At 41.1% G+C, this 17,691-nt stretch overlaps 1 protein-coding gene across 1 annotated transcript; it reads right to left on the reverse strand.

Annotated features, from left to right (window-relative positions):
• Positions 1-11,598: 11,598 nt before the first annotated feature.
• LOC133886784 (transport inhibitor response 1-like protein Os11g0515500) lies at positions 11,599-17,218 on the reverse strand. Its single transcript, XM_062326619.1, has 4 exons — positions 17,111-17,218; positions 15,913-16,414; positions 13,513-14,008; positions 11,599-12,609 (listed from the first exon to the last, which is right to left on the reverse strand). Exons 2-4 carry the CDS (start codon positions 16,362-16,364, stop codon positions 11,827-11,829), a joined length of 1,731 nt encoding a protein of 576 aa, XP_062182603.1. The 5' UTR covers positions 16,365-16,414; positions 17,111-17,218; the 3' UTR covers positions 11,599-11,826.
• Between the last annotated feature and the right edge of the window lie 473 nt (positions 17,219-17,691).

Consider the following 17,691-nt stretch of genomic DNA (forward strand, 5'->3'; position numbering starts at 1 on the left):
TATTGAATGGATAGATATCATCATCCATTATAGGAAAGATTGTACATTTGTTATAGGAAAAAGCAATATCAAGATGTTGAATGGATAGATATCATCATCCATTATAGGAAAAATTGTACATTTGTTATTGTGAGTGAATTTGTGTATAAATAAGAAAAAAGAAGTTTTAGGCCGATCATAGAACATAGATTCATCGTAACACTTGTATTATGTTTGTTTAAAAAAACAGAACTCTTGGGGTGTCATGCGGCACATATCATATCCTTTGGGGTGTCTATAGTACTCGTGATGCCTGGCCTGGGACCTCTTAATCCTTCAAAAATAAATTATATATGCATAAGACTACACGTAGTCAAAGCTAGCTAGTAGGTATATCCAATCCAACAAACTGGTCGCACGGCCATGGTAGCTGACATTGACAAATCTTGGAGGAGCTAAAAGCTAGCAGCTAGTAGCAGATCGATCGCTTTCCGTAGTGGACGGTGTAACGGAAAGTTGCTCACACACCATGCTTTTGCATGGGAGAAAAAGGGCCACACGCAGGAGGAAGGAACTGATGCGAGAAAGGAACAGTGCACTTGCTGCTTCGCTTTGCATTGATCTACTAGCTCGATCCCTTTTGCGTATCTTGGTGGCCTTTTTAAAAGATTCTTCATGCATCTACATAAATCGTTGGTGAACAATTTATATGAATGGTACCTGTTACAAGTATGCTGAGAAATTAATTAGTTCAAAAATTTGTAACTCCAGAACTATTTTGTGGTTTGGGTAGTTCCTTTACCCTTTGTTTATTTGTTTGCAAACAATTCAACATACTTATTAAGAATCTGTAATAATGTACCTAGCATTGCACATGCTCTTGTCTCTTCATGATGGCTCATCGCTAATCCTCCATGGATAAGACAGAGTTAAGGACACTCCCAGCAATTGAAAGTGCATTATTGTTGGAACTGCCAGTTGGCTTAAGCAAAAACAAAAAAGTTTGATGACCAAGAACATATTCCATGACAAATACAGAGATCACAATTCAGTTGACTGGTAGTGTACACAAATTCCTTACAAGAGAAAGGCCAACTACTACAAATTAACAAGGGTTACAGGAATACTGGTACGTGAATAAAGTATTTAATAGCACATGTGTACATATAGGGCCAACAGAGATGCATGTTCCGTATAAGACATCTTTTCATTACTGCAGAAACTTTCTTCACCGTCGGCTCTAAAACCCCTTCACTGTCGGTTTTGGAGCCGACAGTAGACAATAGGTAATGATACTTGAGGACTCTCACTGTCGGCTCGGTGGACTGGCAGTGAAGGAGGTTATTACTGTCGGTGAAAGGATTTGGCCGGCAGTGATACCTTAGGTATCACTATCGGCCGAAGGTTTCAGCTAGTAGTGTTTTCCCTCTCCTCCATCGTCGGTCCTCCCTCTCTCTGTCCTCTCTGTTCTCCGTCTCTCTCCTTGATCTCTCCGTCTCTCTCTCAATACATGCATACAATGATACGCCAGGGGAGCGATGGTGGTAGAGTGGAGGACACGGCCTCGCCTGATTGACCATAGTGCCACCTATGCTCCGGACTCGTTGGCATGTTAAAGACATCAAAATCCGATGCCTGAACACCTCTATGGTTTGAGCCTTCGGTCACCTCCGTAGCATACTGACGGGACACCCTCTTATCCTCCTCCTCCTGGGCACGTTTACAGGACGCTGCTTCTTGCTCCTCCGTAGTGCATAGCTGACAGGCCAACCTCTCATCCACCTTCTCATGGGCACACTTACGGGATGCTGCTTCTTGCACCTTCGCAGTGCACAGTTGACAGACCAGCCACTCATCCTCCTTCTGGGCATGCTTACTGGCCGTTGCTTCTTGCTCCCCCTCGCATCATCGCTGGAAGATCATTCTGTCAAAGAGTCATCTGACGATACCAACTTCGCATCATACAAAGTATTTCATATCATCCATTAATAAATACTAATTAATATCATTCATTAATATTGTGTCAATTGACAAAATATAATACATTGTCAAGCCCCTTGGTAGCCTTCCTCCTTGTCGCATGCTCTCTACTAGAAGATACGGTATCATCTGAAGGTCTCTCACGCATGGCCGGCATGACCGGTTCATAAAACTCGTCGTTTGGGTTGATAATATGTTCCAAGAAGAACCCGACCATCTATTCTTGAAGGGCATGTATTTCTTCAAGTTGTAACACACTTGGAAGAATTAGTACTTGAACACGTGTAGAAATTAAAAAGAAGGTATCGATATGTTATTTCATACCTCAAGATCATTGAACCTAACAGCATTTTCATCCAGGCTAAATGCGTGTATCAAAGTAAGAACATAAAACGTGCAGAGATTGTTGCCAGGTGGCTGCCTCATACACTTCAAGAGGAAAGGATTTGTTAGTGGAATGAATTGAACATTTTTATTCAGTAGAAAATGCAGGACATGAATATGGATTGTGTACTAGAAAGTCAATTTTCATATCATATTGATTCCTGAATGGAAAGTCTATTTATGTTAGTGGAGTAATCGGATGAAATTTTGATTCCATGTAAACACTTGTACATTGCAATTTTCTCCGCCTTGCTCAAACTGTAGCTAGCAAGACCAAGATATTTATCGTTTTCTTCCATATCTTCAGGATGTAGATCCTATCCGAGTTTCAAACATTTCAGGTCCTTCCGTGCTTGGTGTGTATCCTTTGTTTTGCCAGGTATGTCTAGTAACGTACCAATCAAGCTATCACATATGTTCTTCTCCTTGTGCATGACACCGATTGTGTGTGGAACCACCAAATCCGACCAATAAGCTAAGTCATAAAAAACATATTTCTTTTTAACATAGGAGCTCTAAGATTATATTTCGAAACCGGTGTACTCCCGCGTCCCTTTCCAAGGATAACCCTAAGTCTCTTTACTATCTCATATACATGTCTCCCAATGCGATGCTTAGGAGGTGATCGAGTCTCAACTTTCACATTAAAAGCTCTCCAGTTGCTGCGGTACGGATGATCATTGCAAAGAAATTTACGATGCTTTAGGTACACTATTTTTTGGCTATTCTTTAGCCATAAGCTCTCCGTTTCATCCAAACAATGACGTATGCACAATAGCCTTCGACAGTCTTGCCCGATAGGTTGCCAAGGGCTGGCAAATCCTGGATTGTTACGGATAGCATTGTGTGTAGGATGAAGTTCTCTCGTTTGTATATATCTCATACCTGCACACCATCATTCCACAACATTACAAGATCTTCCATTAATGGTTTCAGGTAGACATCGATATCGTTGCCAGGTTGCCTCGGCCCTGGTATCAATACTGGCATCGTAATATACTTCCGCTTCATACACAACCAAGGAGAAAGGTTGTAGATACATAGAGTCACATGTCAAGTGCTGTGACTACTGCTCACGTTGCTAGATAGATTCATCCGATCCGTACTCAACCCAAATCTTATATTCCTCATATCTTTTGCAAAGGGCTCCTTGTATTTCCTATCGATGTTTCTCCACTACGTAGAATCAGCGGGGTGTCTCAGTATTCCATCATCCTTGCGTTCCTCGGTGTGCCACCGCATCAGTTCGACATGCCTTTTGTTCGCGAATAAATGCTCCAAACAAGAGACTATAGGAAAATACCACATCACCTTGACAAGAGGCCTTTTATTCTTTCATTCACCATCGATATCATCATGGTCATGCTTGTACCGTGATGCACCATAGACGAGACATACTTCTAAGTATGCATGCTCTCCACGATACAACATGCAATCGTTTGGACATACATATATTTTCTGCACTTCCAACCCCAATTGGCATACAACTTGCTTGGCCTCGTATGTATTTTCTGGCAGCATATTTCCCTTTGGAAGCAATGTTTGCAAGAATAGAAACAACTTTGTGAAGGTTGTATTAGGCCACCCTTTGCTTGCCTTCAATTGTAGCAGTGAAAAGCATAGTACGCAACTTTGTGTGCACCTTCTCGTAGCTCGGGAACTACGGTGTTTTCGAGTCCTTTATCATACGTTGGAACTTTTGAAACTCTATTTTATTTGTGAAGTTCTCCTCCCCATCGCGCAACATCTGCTCCAGATCATTGGCGTTGGCATCAGAGTCAGCGTCATCCAACATCTCCTCTAGATCATCATCACCAACGTATCTCCAGCAGGTAGCATATCGGTGTATTCATCAACCGACATATCGGTGCACAAGTCTTTGTCTTCTCTGCCAATGTATTACCCTTCCTGTATGATCTCAGTTTCACCATGCTCGATCCAACGAGTATAGCCAGGCATAAAGTCCCTTGGCATCAAGTGGGAATGCATCTGCTAGGTGGTGGAAAATTGCTTCTTGTATTGAGACTGTGTATTTGACTTTACGTCGTGGCTTGTACCAAGAAACAATCCACGTCGTTCTTGTACTCTGCACTTACATGGCTCACATCGTACATCCATCTTCTATCTATCTACAATTATATCATTATTTATAAATCCAAATTCATAACATCTAGAAGATATTTACGATCACCAATAAATAAATTACCTTATCATCTCCTACTGACAATTGGCCTAGGTTGGAGGAGCCACCTTTTGCATGCTTTCGCGTCCGCTTCCGATGAGTATTTGTTGGTGCCATCGTTAGAAATTTTCTTTATTATTCAACCTCTTATCTATGACTCATTAAGGAAACATGAAAAATAAATATGCTCATACATAAAGTTTCTATATTGGAGCTTGCTAATTAAATAAAATATCAAAAATACAATTGGATCTTGCTACATACCTAACTATCATGATGAAATTTTCTAATTCATTAAAAATCAAAATAAGGGGTAAGATAACTTTGTTTTTTAAGGTAATATTTTGTGTTAAAATACTAAATATAGGATTTAACTTGGGGATTTCAATTTACTTGAGCTCAAGAGGCTCCTGCTAGAAGCTTGCTTGCTGTTTGGAAATAATTCAGAGTTCACTTGTCCTAAAAAATGAAGAAAGGGTAAATGAGGAAATGGAGAGGAAAAAAGGGATTTTATTTGGACAGCTAGCATCTGGACCTTCTTCTTGACCACAAATGAGCTTGAGTGGTGGGGGAATCGAAGGGGGAGGAGGAATAAAGTGGTGCGGTCATGTGAGAGTTTGTGAGGGGGAGAGAAAATTCTAATCGAACTGTCTGTTTGCTCGAGCTTGGAGAAGGTGGGGAAGGGGGCATCACTACCAGCTCATTTAACCAACCGACAGTGATTGTTATGCTATCATTGCCGGTTGGTGGATTAAGCCAACAGTGATGAGGGAGCAGGGCATCACTGTCGGCTTAATCCATCGACTGACAGTGATAGCACTTATCACTGTCGGTTCATGAGCCACTATAGCTGATTCTTCCCAAGCGGCTTACGAACAGACAGTGATGCCACATTACTACTGACCCATTAGAAATTGATAGTGATGGGTCGGCATATAAGTCTGATCTTGTAGTAGTGTTTGTTTGCTTTCATAGCTGGCTAATGACCTTCAAACTAATTCAGCCCATGAACATTATTCATCCTCAGTAAATGGATGTGGATGAGCAATTTAACTATCTTTACAGGTGATACCGATCGATGCATAGATGAAGTCCTAAGTGGGGAATTGTCCCACACGTATTGCAGTTGCAATGATCAATATCTCTGGTAGGGTGCTAACGGCAAGATGCTGTTTTTCTAGTTGAAAGTGTAAGGCAGACATGTCAGCAAAAAATGAGTTGTCGAGAAAGTTGAAAAAGCCAGGCATAAAAGGTTAATGCTTTTCCTTTTGTAAAGGGTGACTATTTCTATTCGTGTCCATGCTCCTAAAGAATATGTGAAAACAATGATGCAAAAAAGTACAATAAGTATTTACTGAAAAGAGGACCTTTTATGATATTGTATTTTTCCACTGGCATTACAATTAATACAACTGCTTATATCCAATAAACCTCTCAACAAATTCACTTCTATTGATTTACTGCTACAAAATGTGGTCCGCTAAGCAGATAGGCTTAAACGGTGGCGTAGTTTAAGAAGTCTTATTTTACCTTGAGGTACTATATAAACTAGACAGAAACTAATGTGCTAACAGCAGCTACTTACATGGAATGCTCTATAACCAAACCTTCTACTTCTTCCTTCAATAGGTGTTCTTCTTTTGTCGCGCCCTCCTGGTCTTCCTAGCTCCTTCTTAGGACTGCCCATCCTCCACCATCCATGCCCTACCAGACCACCTCTCACATGTGGTTGAAGGCGCCGCCCATGGCAGCTGCCCGCCGAATCTCCCCAACCACCATCAGTCGTTGCCTCTTACGGCCTATGCCAGGGGAGCTTCACCATTGCCCCTCTAGCCTCACTTGCTCCCTACATCCTAGGGAGAGAATCCCCCTCCTCTTTGAACCCTAAACCCTAAGGGCAACTTTAATGTGTGTAGCATATTAGTATGTTACTCCCTCCGATTGCAAATGTAAGTCGTTTTAGACTTGTGCACAAGGATTAAAAAAGTAGATCAAATGACCTTATTGCTCTTTATTTATTCTGCATTGGAAAAGATAACTCATTCATTTGTGAGAGTAGTAGTATTTATTAAACAAGGCAAAACGGGAACAAAAGAGAAAAAAAATATATAGAAGTTTGAGAATGACTTATATTTAGAGAATAGTTGAGGAACCTAAAACGATCTATATTTATAACTAGAGAGAGTAAGTTGGAACCATCAGAGAAGAGCTAGTTCGATAGAATTTGCTCTAATATGTCACATCTAATGTGGAACTCATTGCATTGAATAGAAAAAAATCTAATATGTGACTCATCACACTTAATAGAAAAATATATTTCCTATCTTTCCCCATTTCCCGTACCTCGTTCTCTCTCCTGACAGTGGGTCCCGCGTGTTGCTTTTTTTCCTTAGCTACTGTGCTTTATTTTTTGTCCTCGGTGCTTGGATAAATCGATCCGGTTGAAGAGAAGAGAATGCTCCAACGTTTTGCACCCTTTCCATCTCTTCTCTCTCTCTTCCTAGCAGTCATTGTCTCCATCTATCGCTCGATCCCGCACGCTCTAAAGAAGACTTACCCTACTACAGACTGGCCTATTGTGGACGATGAGATCGGATAATCTCTCTCTCAAAGACCACTGCAACTGCAATTAGGTTCATGCATGTTGCTCCGACCCAACACGAAAATCTCTTCGATTCTCGTCCGTCTTGCGCTGTTCCCTCCCATTCGATGGAGTGATGGCAACCAAGTAACCACCCCCAGCCACCGGCCAGGAAAGCTTTGGACACATGCATGCATTTGGCTGGCTCATGCATGCAGCGACGGATAGCTGCTAGTCTAGCTCTAGCTGCTGTTCCTCCTCGTCGACGTCAACCTCGTGGTCGGGCGACTATTTAGGTTGGGAGGACAACTCGAAGGGCTCGGCAATTAACCAATGCCTCGGACTAGGCACCTCGTGATACGCAAATGGCAATGGGAGATGGGGTCTGGTAGGAATTATTACCTCTGATCCGTTCAACGCATGCAATCGAAAAATAAAAGTGTTTCGTTCTTCCGTTGTAGTTCAGAGAACATTGTTTGCCAGCCACCAATACGATTCGACCGCGTTCATCGATTATTTCACATCTCATTTGGTCTAATTCCTGACTCCACCCAGAATGTAAAGCGAGATGAAAGGTAAAGCTGAAGTTATTGCAAAAATGAGCACTTTTATGTTTAATTTAATTCCTAGATAAATTAGGAACAAGAGTTGATATACTATCATTATTATACAATAAAAGTATAATATAAATATACATGTAATAGAACTACACATATCTAATGTACTCTATAACATAAATGGTAGAGTACTGCTCAACTTTATTAAAAGGAGATTAATTATAGAGAACATACCGATTAGCACGGAGAGACGTCGAAGCCTTCATGATGACGATGTAGAAGGCGACGACGAGTAGGAAGCAGATCACGCAAGTAGTTGATGGCAACGAGGAAGCATATCATGAGTTGTCATGCAGAGCACTTCCCAAAAACTTTTTCGTCCTCTCCCGGTACAGGATCTCAAGAACTACGGGTTCCAGAGATCTACTCTCCTGATCACCGGTGCAGTGAGACGGAATAGTCTACCTATGGCAGCACAATAGAGAGAGAAGCAAAACCCTAACGTGTTGTATTTGTTGTGGTGGCAGTGACTGATAGGTATATATAGAGATAATAGATCAGCACATACGTGTCACGATTGGTTTTTATATATATAACTGTGTTGACTATTTTTCTACGTAGCAAAAAAAAAAACTGTAAAAGAAGGATACACCTGCTTGCAGACTATTCACGCAGGTGTCGTGCATCCATGTCCTTCGCCCCAGCTTGATGAGTGAGTGTGCGTGCGTGTTCTCTAAGTTTTTTCATTCACATATGCTAAATAAGTGAATGAAATAATTCTTTTTAAGTTGATCTTCCGCCATTTTTACTAGATGAGACTAAAAGAACTACAACCTCCTTTTATAGGTTAAGCCTTTAACATCTATTTAGATTTACACAATATAACGGGCAAGCCCATATATTCTAAACAGAAGCAGCAGACTCGGTATGGAGGTGCGGGCTGAGTGTCCCTTTCACTTTCACGGCACCACTAAGATCCGTGTACCGAAGTTGGGTCGTCCATGAGTCCATCGATCCGGCTCCGGCCGGGATTTCAGATCGCACCATGGCATCATGCATGGTTGCTTTTCTATCATCTCTCACTATCATCGATCACTGTGCATGCATGCAGCTGGGTGTCCGTTGACCTGTCCTTGTCATTATCGTCGGTAACGCCGGCAGCTATCTTCCCGGCCGGCAAAGATCGGCCAACGTGTGCATCGATCTACCTTGGATCGCTTTTGATGCTAACTTTGTAGTAGGCGTAGCCCAACAAGGTGAAATCTTTTGACACCGATAGGGAGTAAACAGTTGAAAAATACATTTTCGTTTCTTGAGTTTTGCGATAATTAAATCATTAATTCCCTATAAGATTGCCGAGAAATTCCTATAGATTATTGCATTCCAGGCCCTAAAGTTTCTCCATCAGGAATTATATTTTCTCATCCTGCAAATGCGTATGAAATTCATAGAGCACTCCTCGCCAAGTCCCTATTGACAACTTATCACATGTTGCAGTCGCTTGAGCACGCGCGGCGTGTGGATCTCGTAGGAAGATGGAGGCCCTGACACACAGACAGAATGCTTGTGACGGCCGGAGATGCGCATGCATGGGATCGATGAGGCGATGCTGTTCCCGGCCAGCGCTGACGCCGAGCGGATCGGGACACGCATGTGGCCATGTGCGGCCGGTCGGGGTGGACGACATGGACGAGATTCGCTCGGATTTCCCCCTTCACATTCGCAGCTGCAGAGGAAAGAAACTTCCGATCTCGATGGCCTCAACTCAAATGAGCATTCATTCTCCTGTCCATTAAAATCCAACCTACATGCCGCCAACTTTTAGGTGTAGCCGCTTTGGTTCGACTGACAATCGTTCATGCAACTCCGCTCCGATCCGCTCCTGCATTCATTTGCTCGCTGACTTCAGCCCAGCTCACGAAGAGAAATATATACTCCCTCCGATTGCAAACGTAAGTCGTTTTAAACTTATACATAAGGATTAAGAAAGTAGATCAAATGATCTTATTTCTCTTTATTTATTCGGAAAAAGATAATTCATTCATTTGTGAGAGTGATACCATTTATTGAACAAAGGCAATAAAACAATGAAAAAGAAAAAAATACATAGAAATTTGAAAATAACTTATATTTAAAGAATAGTTAAAAAAACTAAAACAACTTACATTTATCATCAGAGAAAGTACTATTCAATTCGGTTCACGTCTCGACAGTCGGTGTATGTACATGCAAGCATAGCCAAGCCAAGATGGTCCAGAGGCACACTTTACACGTTACAACTGACAACGACATACTTAAATTAATGGAAAAATTACAAAAACTCAGTTGCAAATCAGGAGGTTTTCAAATATCCGTATGTATCTCAATTCCTTCGCTTAAGTGCTGGACTTGCCCAACCAAGCTCGCCTACGAGTTTTGTCAGGGCTTGGTGCGGCTATTGATGAGATTCATCCATCTTCTTTAAATCTAGCTGTCATCATTGTCCTTTATCATTTTTTTTTACTCAGGTGAGCTCTGTTAAATTTTTTATGCCTGTAGCATTTCTAGCACCTCCCTGTGCTATGCTGGATAAGCCAAGTGATGCTTGGAGGCTACATGATAGCCACGTTGATCGACATAAGGGGGAATTTAGAAACACATAAAACTTACAGGTGTTAGACCGTAACAATATGAAATATACATTATTATATAAAAGATCATCACTGTCGATTCTTAAGTTTATTCTACTAATTGATATACTTGTCACTATTGATTCTAGCTACGAACAGGTGGTTATACTTAATTCGGGTTAAAAAATTAAAATGTAAATAAGTAGGCAATAATTTAACCAAGTTTTACCTTATTAGTCTCCATAATTACTGATTTATATGTACTAATCTATAATCTCCATAATTACTAGTTTATATGACACTAATCTATAATTAAGTCAATAAATCCATCACTGTATAAAAAACAAAAGACAAGCACAGCCACGCGCAACAAACACTAAACCCGCTTTTCTACCGGTTGGCCATGATGATGAAGAAGTAGCAGTCATCACTGTCACCATTGTTGTCGTCGCCGCCGTCGTGCTCATCGTCGTCACCGCCGTTGTCATTGTCACCAGCCTCATCCTCCTCTTCTTCATCATCCTCATTCGAGCTCGGCCTACGGCGTGGGTGTGAATGGTGTGGCCAAAGAAGGTGGCGGTGGTGGAGTCACCGGAGCAGAAGAAGCACGCGGATCCATTGCGACAACGCAGCGGTAGTGACAATTGTGAATGGGGGAGGGAGATCGAAGAGATCGAGTGTGAGCAAGAGCAATCGAGTGAGTGAGAGCGATAGAAGGGACGTAAGAGAATCCGAGCAGACATAGACAATAATTCAAACATGATATCACTGTCGGTTTGTAAATACAACTAGCAGTGATAGCCATTATCATTATTTATAAACCGACAACAATTAAAGGCACGTCTTTTTATGAACCGACAGTTATGTTTCATTACCGATTCTAACAAAAAACTGAAAGTAATAATTTGAATCACTGTTAGTTCGTAACAAAAACTGACAGTGATAAAAACTGACAGTGATAATCATTATCACTATTGATTCTTACTGGCTCGTCTTTTTATATACACCTTAAGCTTATAAATCGATAGTAATTATCATTATCGGTTATTATTAAACCAACAGTGAAAGAATAGTAACGGTAATCTTTTCTATAGTAGTAATATGTGAACAACAACATGATATAAAGACATTCAAAATCAGATGAAAGTTCCAAAGTGATCACGACATAATTCTAATATTCTGAAATTTACACTAGCGAACTATGCTACTGATAATCAAACCGGAGGATTTCAAGACACATGGCAAAATAACACAGGCCAACTGAGAAATATTTCAACTCATGGCAATCAACACTTCAGCATCACAAACTACCCAGAAACTGAAGAACACCAAAATGAAATGATTTTACGAACGTGAAATTACGATCTTACATGTCCGACATAAAGAAGGCCCAGATTCAGATACTGCGCAAGTTTCAGAGAATGCTATACACATTACGCATTTTAAAGACTAACAAAACAGAAGAGCACCACTAAGGTAGATATAGTTCAGAACATCGAGTTCACCCAAAAGGCGGGTCTAGAGGAACCCTTCAACCGCCACAGCTAATACAGTCTACAATATTGAGATGAATCCAGGCACATCACCTCTGGGTCCGGCCATCGTCCGGTAAATATAAAGCTTGTCCACCTTCTTCACATTGTTGGAGTCTTCATCCGCCTCATCAACACTCAGTGTTGCTTCGTTCATCACTTCGACGTTGAGGTTCGGCATGCTTGCTGCAAGGGACTTGCAGCCCCCAAGGGTGATGTTGCAGGAGGACATCCAGAGCGACCGCATCGCTTCGTACCTATCCATGCCAGCGAGAAGAGCGGCGTCGCCAAATGGACTGTCCCTGATCTCCAGCTTCTTGAGGTTCTTGCAGCCATTGAGCACGTACATCATGCCGTCGTCGGTGTCTCCTGCGAATGCTACAGAAAGCATCTCCAGCTTCTCGGCATACATGCCGATGTACAGGAACACACTGTCCGTTAGGAGGCCGGACATAGAGAGACGTTTAAGGCCTTTGCAAGACTGGACTATTGCCCCAAAGCCTTCATCCAGTGGCTGGCCTGTCACAGCATCTGCTGACCTGGGCTCGAGAATGCATAGTCTGAAGGATGCGAATTGTGGGCAGTTCTTTGCTATAGTAATCAGCGCAGCATTAGTCATTCGTCTGCAGAAGTACAGCACAGAGTTTAACTTCCGACAGCCTGAAGATATGACAACCAGCCCTTCCTCTGTCACAGCAGTTCTTGCTTCAACGCCTGAGTTCACGGGGAAGACTCTCAACTCTTGGAGCTCCATACAAGAAGACGCCACTGCCTTCAATCCTTCATCACCAATGTGATCTAACACCTACAATCAAGGATTAAGCCTAAGCGACTTCAACTATAAAAAAGGCAACCAGCAAGTTCATCGCCCAATGAAGCAAGCATATCAACATCAAAGTTTAACTGTAATAATCCATTTCAGGACTATTCAGTGGTAACTAATGCAGTACGCCTGCAGTTATATTTGAAGAATTATTAAAAAAAAGCACACATTTAGCTTCTCTGAATGTAATGCCACACGTACTATTATACTTGAGGTCATATATGCACTAGTCCTCAAGTCACATTGGCACTCTAATCCAACACATACTAGACGTGACGTGAATCAAATCCATACAGGTTCCGTGTTGACATATTGTTTAGGGGGCAACTTTTTCTTGTGCATGGTGATGCAAAACAAAGTATTATAAACCATTGTGGCCTTACTGAAAATGGGATTTCATACATGAACAGAACATCCCATTCCCAGGTACACGTCCCATCAGTTTCCAGTGTAATCAACCTTGAAATAGATGTACCCAGAAATTAAACTCTCAAAAACTGCATTAGGTGATCCATAAATGTAAAAAAAACAAGATTCAAGGCAACAATAACCCTAACATCAGAAAAAAAAAATCACAGAAAAATAGAACGAAAACAATTGAAATTCTATCATAAATCAATACAAAAGGAGAAAGATCTACAATGAAATATTGGTAGGACCAGATTGTAAAGTTATTACAGTTGCATAACAAATACAACTATATTGTAATTATATGCATTAGATTCATATAGCAAACATAATTGTCTTCTTAATCGTAGCCATTAGAGTTATATAGCGAATTTAACTATATTTTCAAATCAAGCCATACATTTGTGCAGGCTATGCTTCTAGTTTGATGCAACAAAGAGAGCATAAAATTTCCTAGCAACACTGCTAGTATCTTACCCATAAGAACCGGAGTTTTGTACACTTACGAATAACATTGATAAAATCAGCACTTTGAATTGATGGAGCATAGCTGAGATTCAAGCATGTTAGGTTCTTGCAAACTGAATAAATTGCCGGAAGAAGCAAGCCCGGAGCGTCCCAAAACCCAGATAAACTCTTCAGTGAACTGCACTGTCCGAGAGCAGTGAATAGACTGACGAATGCACCGGCATTATTGCCTCGTAAAAAAGATCCCATACCTAAATCCTCCAGCTTAGGTGTGCGAGAAAGCATTCTAGCTAAAACATCAAATGGAACTGCACGATTCAACCTCAAGCTTTTAAGATTCGGACTCCTTGCAACAAGGTTCTCCAATGCATGAGCATTCACCTCCCCAGCCAAGCAAGCAAAATTCAAGGATTCTAGTGATGTAGAAGGCTTGGGAAAACAATTAATCCAATTATGGCCTCGATGTTTCACTAGACTCTCTTGTAAGTTCAGTTCCTTGAGGAACCTGAAAGCAAAGAGATATTAAATATGTAAGATGGAGTGAATTAACCAAAAGTAACATCTCTGTAGCAAAACGAAACAGATAGACGGCAGTGAAGACAAACTTAGCTTCACACAACAGAATGTGCCAGACCTGGAAGCCAATAATATGATATAACTACAATCAGTGCCTTGATCTATTTTTCCAGTGTTGAAGTGTCATTGTTCTAGGTGATTCCACCTTGCTATTTCTAAAACATTCATTGTCCACCATATTTCATTTAAAATTGCTGTTAAAAGGATCTTCAAGTATTCCAGTTATGTAATTGCAACACCATCTCACCAAACCTTCATTTGCAATCCACTTGTCTAAAAAAAGAGGTTTTGATGTTATTCCAGTTACGTAAATGCAGTACTATCTCACCAAACCTCAATTTGCAAACCACTTGTCTCCCAAAAAAAAATGATATACATTTGAATATTAGCTAACGAGAAATGGAAACCATACAAGCACTCGAGCAGTAGACCTGTACTACGCAGACTTAAAGAAACAACTATACACCACCTTTTGTCAAAGACTTTTGTTTAAGAGTCTGCACTCTGCAACGCATTTGTGATCTCAAAGATGATATTCAGTCGTAAATCAGAGAAATCCTAAACAAAATCTCATGAACTAAATCTTGATACAGATAGAGGCATAGATCTACAGAGAAACTGTCAAAAATTACTTAGAACAAGTTCAAATACTCAAGATGAGATACAACTGGAATTGCAGATAACTTTTGTTTAGTAGATTTGCATTGTGTTGACAATTCCCATTAGCAAATATTGATCTATGAACATGCAATAGATAAATTCTAAAAATCATGATCCAACCAAGTATACAGAGATGAAAAGGCATACTTGATCTGGTATAGAATGGCTTGCAAGCCATAAACTCAGGAGCAAGAAGGTTGTAAACAATAAGTTATATAACATTGCTGTTGATTAAAGTGGCCATGCTGTATGAAGTAAAACAATTATCGGTAGGTTCTTTGTCAAATTGAATATGTGTAACATAAAAATCTCCAAACATTTAGATTTCACACCTGTAATTGGTGGCAATAGTTGCAAGCACAGCAGTGCTGAACCCCTCACAGCTGACAAGGACAAGTGACTTAAAATTGGCAAAAGAGCGAGCAAATCATGTGCTATAGCCCACTGAAACTAGGATGGAAAGATACCTGAAGACTAGTCAGATAGTGTGTGCGTTTGTATGTGTGTGGAACAAATTTTAAACTACGAAACTGTACTTTATGATTTCGATAATGAATGAATAAAGTTACGTGTTTCAATTACATTTGTCTCCTGTTCTCTTGTATGCGTTCGTATACTGGCACACCCGGGATTAAATATATTCAGTGTTACATACAGCAATTCGAACACAGCATGGCAAGTTGCGAATCCGTGAAACACAATATACCACCTTTTGTCAAAGACTTTTGTTTAAGAGTCTGCACTCTACATTGCATTCGTGATCTCAACGATGATATTCAGTCATAAATCAGAGAAATCCTAAACAAAATCTTGATACAGATAGAGGCATAGAGCTACAGATACTACCAAAAACTACTCAGAACAAGTTCAAATACTCAAGATGAGATAAAACTGGAATTGCAGATAACTTCTGTTTAGTAGATTTGCATTGTGTTGACAATTCCCATTAGCAACTATTGATCTATAGATATGCAATAGATAAATTCTAATAATCATGATACAACCAAGTATGCAGAGATGAAAAAGCATAATTGATCTGGTATAAAATGGCTTGCAAACCATAAACTCAGGAGCAAGAAGATTGTAAGAAGTAAATTGAATAACATTGCTCTTGATTAAAATGGTCATGCTGGATGAAGTTAAACAATCATCGGTAGGTTTTAGATTTCACACCTGCAATTGGTGGCAATAGTCGCAAGCCCAGCAGTGCTGAACCCCTCACAGCTGACAAGGACAAGTGACTTAAAATTGGCAAAAGAGCGAGCAACCAGCTTGAGGCACTCATCAGTGACAACCATCCGTTTAAGCCGGAGCTCCTCAAGGCCAGGGCATGCACGAGCACATGAATCCACCCATGGCTCCGCTGTGGCACCCCAACCCGCCGGAACAAGATTGAAGTCAGCAAAGTGCGGTCTCCCCTTCAGGCTTAGGGAACGCATGCTGGGAAAACGCACATGAATACGCTCTGGGCACACTGCATAGCAGTTGCTTACAAGTACCGAGCGGCGGCCGAGGCGCTCAATGTGGTACCATGCCCGGCACACCAGCGACAAGGCATTACGGTCCTCGTGAGAGGTTACATAGCCAAGGATTTGCTCTACTACTTCCTCTGGGAAGTACGCCATGTTGCCGTCCCCTAAAATCCTAATAAACCAGCACAGTGTCCATTTGCTACCTGCTCACACACATGCAAAAGATAGAAATTGCTATGTTAGTGCTAGGTTGCAATTAATGATTATTTACAGGAATCAAACACGAATTCGGTACTATACAGGTTAATTTGCACCAAAGTAGCACTTGGTTTTAATTAACAAGAATTAACACACGTAGGAGAGTAGATTACGGATTGAGTAGCAGAATAAATTGGCAACAGCTCATAAGAACTCTGCAATTTCAACGAACAGAAATCGCAGAAACTGAACATAAGCACCAAACTAGACATGAAACCCCTGGGAAATCGGAATTTCTTTGCCTTTTCATCATCAATCGCACTTTTGAGACGATCTCCTCAAAATCAGAAGATCGATATATATCCATCTCTATGACTCAAAAACCAAGCCGTAATGACACGTGAAGAGGAACGATCCCAAAAGAACCACACATCAAACCACAACAGGAAAAAGAACAGAAATTTCAGCTCCGGGAGCGAAATCAACAGGTCCAACTGCGCAAAGATCGCAGCTTTCACCTCTGATCGCACCGAGAAATATCCCCCCGCTCAAAAAAGAAAAGAAAAGAAAAGGAACGGAAAACCCCAAAAATAAAAATATCGGCGGAAACAGGAAACGCGACGCACCGGGATCGATCAATCGGATCGGAGAAGGCGATGGGGAGATGGAATCTGCAAGGGGAAGGGGCGTGAATTTCTTACCTAAGGGTGGTTCCTGAAGGCCAGCTCCTCCCTCTCCCCGCCCTCCGCCAGTCCACTCCTCCTCGTACAGTAGTCGATACCCCCGGGTATGTCTCTCTAGGATCAAATCCTCTCTGCAATACTACATAGGGCTACCCTGCGTGTAGTAAAATGTATTAGGAGGGGCTGTGAACCGTTGGATTCGAGTTTGATGGATTAAATCGGCTGCTACAGAAATAGATGATACAGTACAGAATCTGTTCCACGGTAAAACCGAATACTGTTGATATAATACTGTATCACTGTTTAGTGGCTCTGTACAGAGGATCTAAGTCGTATCTTGAGAAAGCATCTGTTGTAATTTTATCGTAGAAACGTCTCCGACCTCATGCAAATCTCCAACTTACAGCAGCGACAGATACGAAAATTTCAGTTCCTTGATAAAGTGTTATATCTACGGTACTACATATACAAGTAATTCTACCGAGGAAACGCTATTTGGAGGGTGATAGTCTGTTTCTTTTTTTTCCTATTTTATTGCCTAGTTTTCTCAACATGAATTGAATTGTTTGGTGTGGAATTCTTGCATTCCAAACAAGTTG

This window comes from Phragmites australis, chromosome 12 (assembly GCF_958298935.1).
Source record: "Phragmites australis chromosome 12, lpPhrAust1.1, whole genome shotgun sequence".
Taxonomy (NCBI): Eukaryota; Viridiplantae; Streptophyta; class Magnoliopsida; order Poales; family Poaceae; genus Phragmites; species Phragmites australis.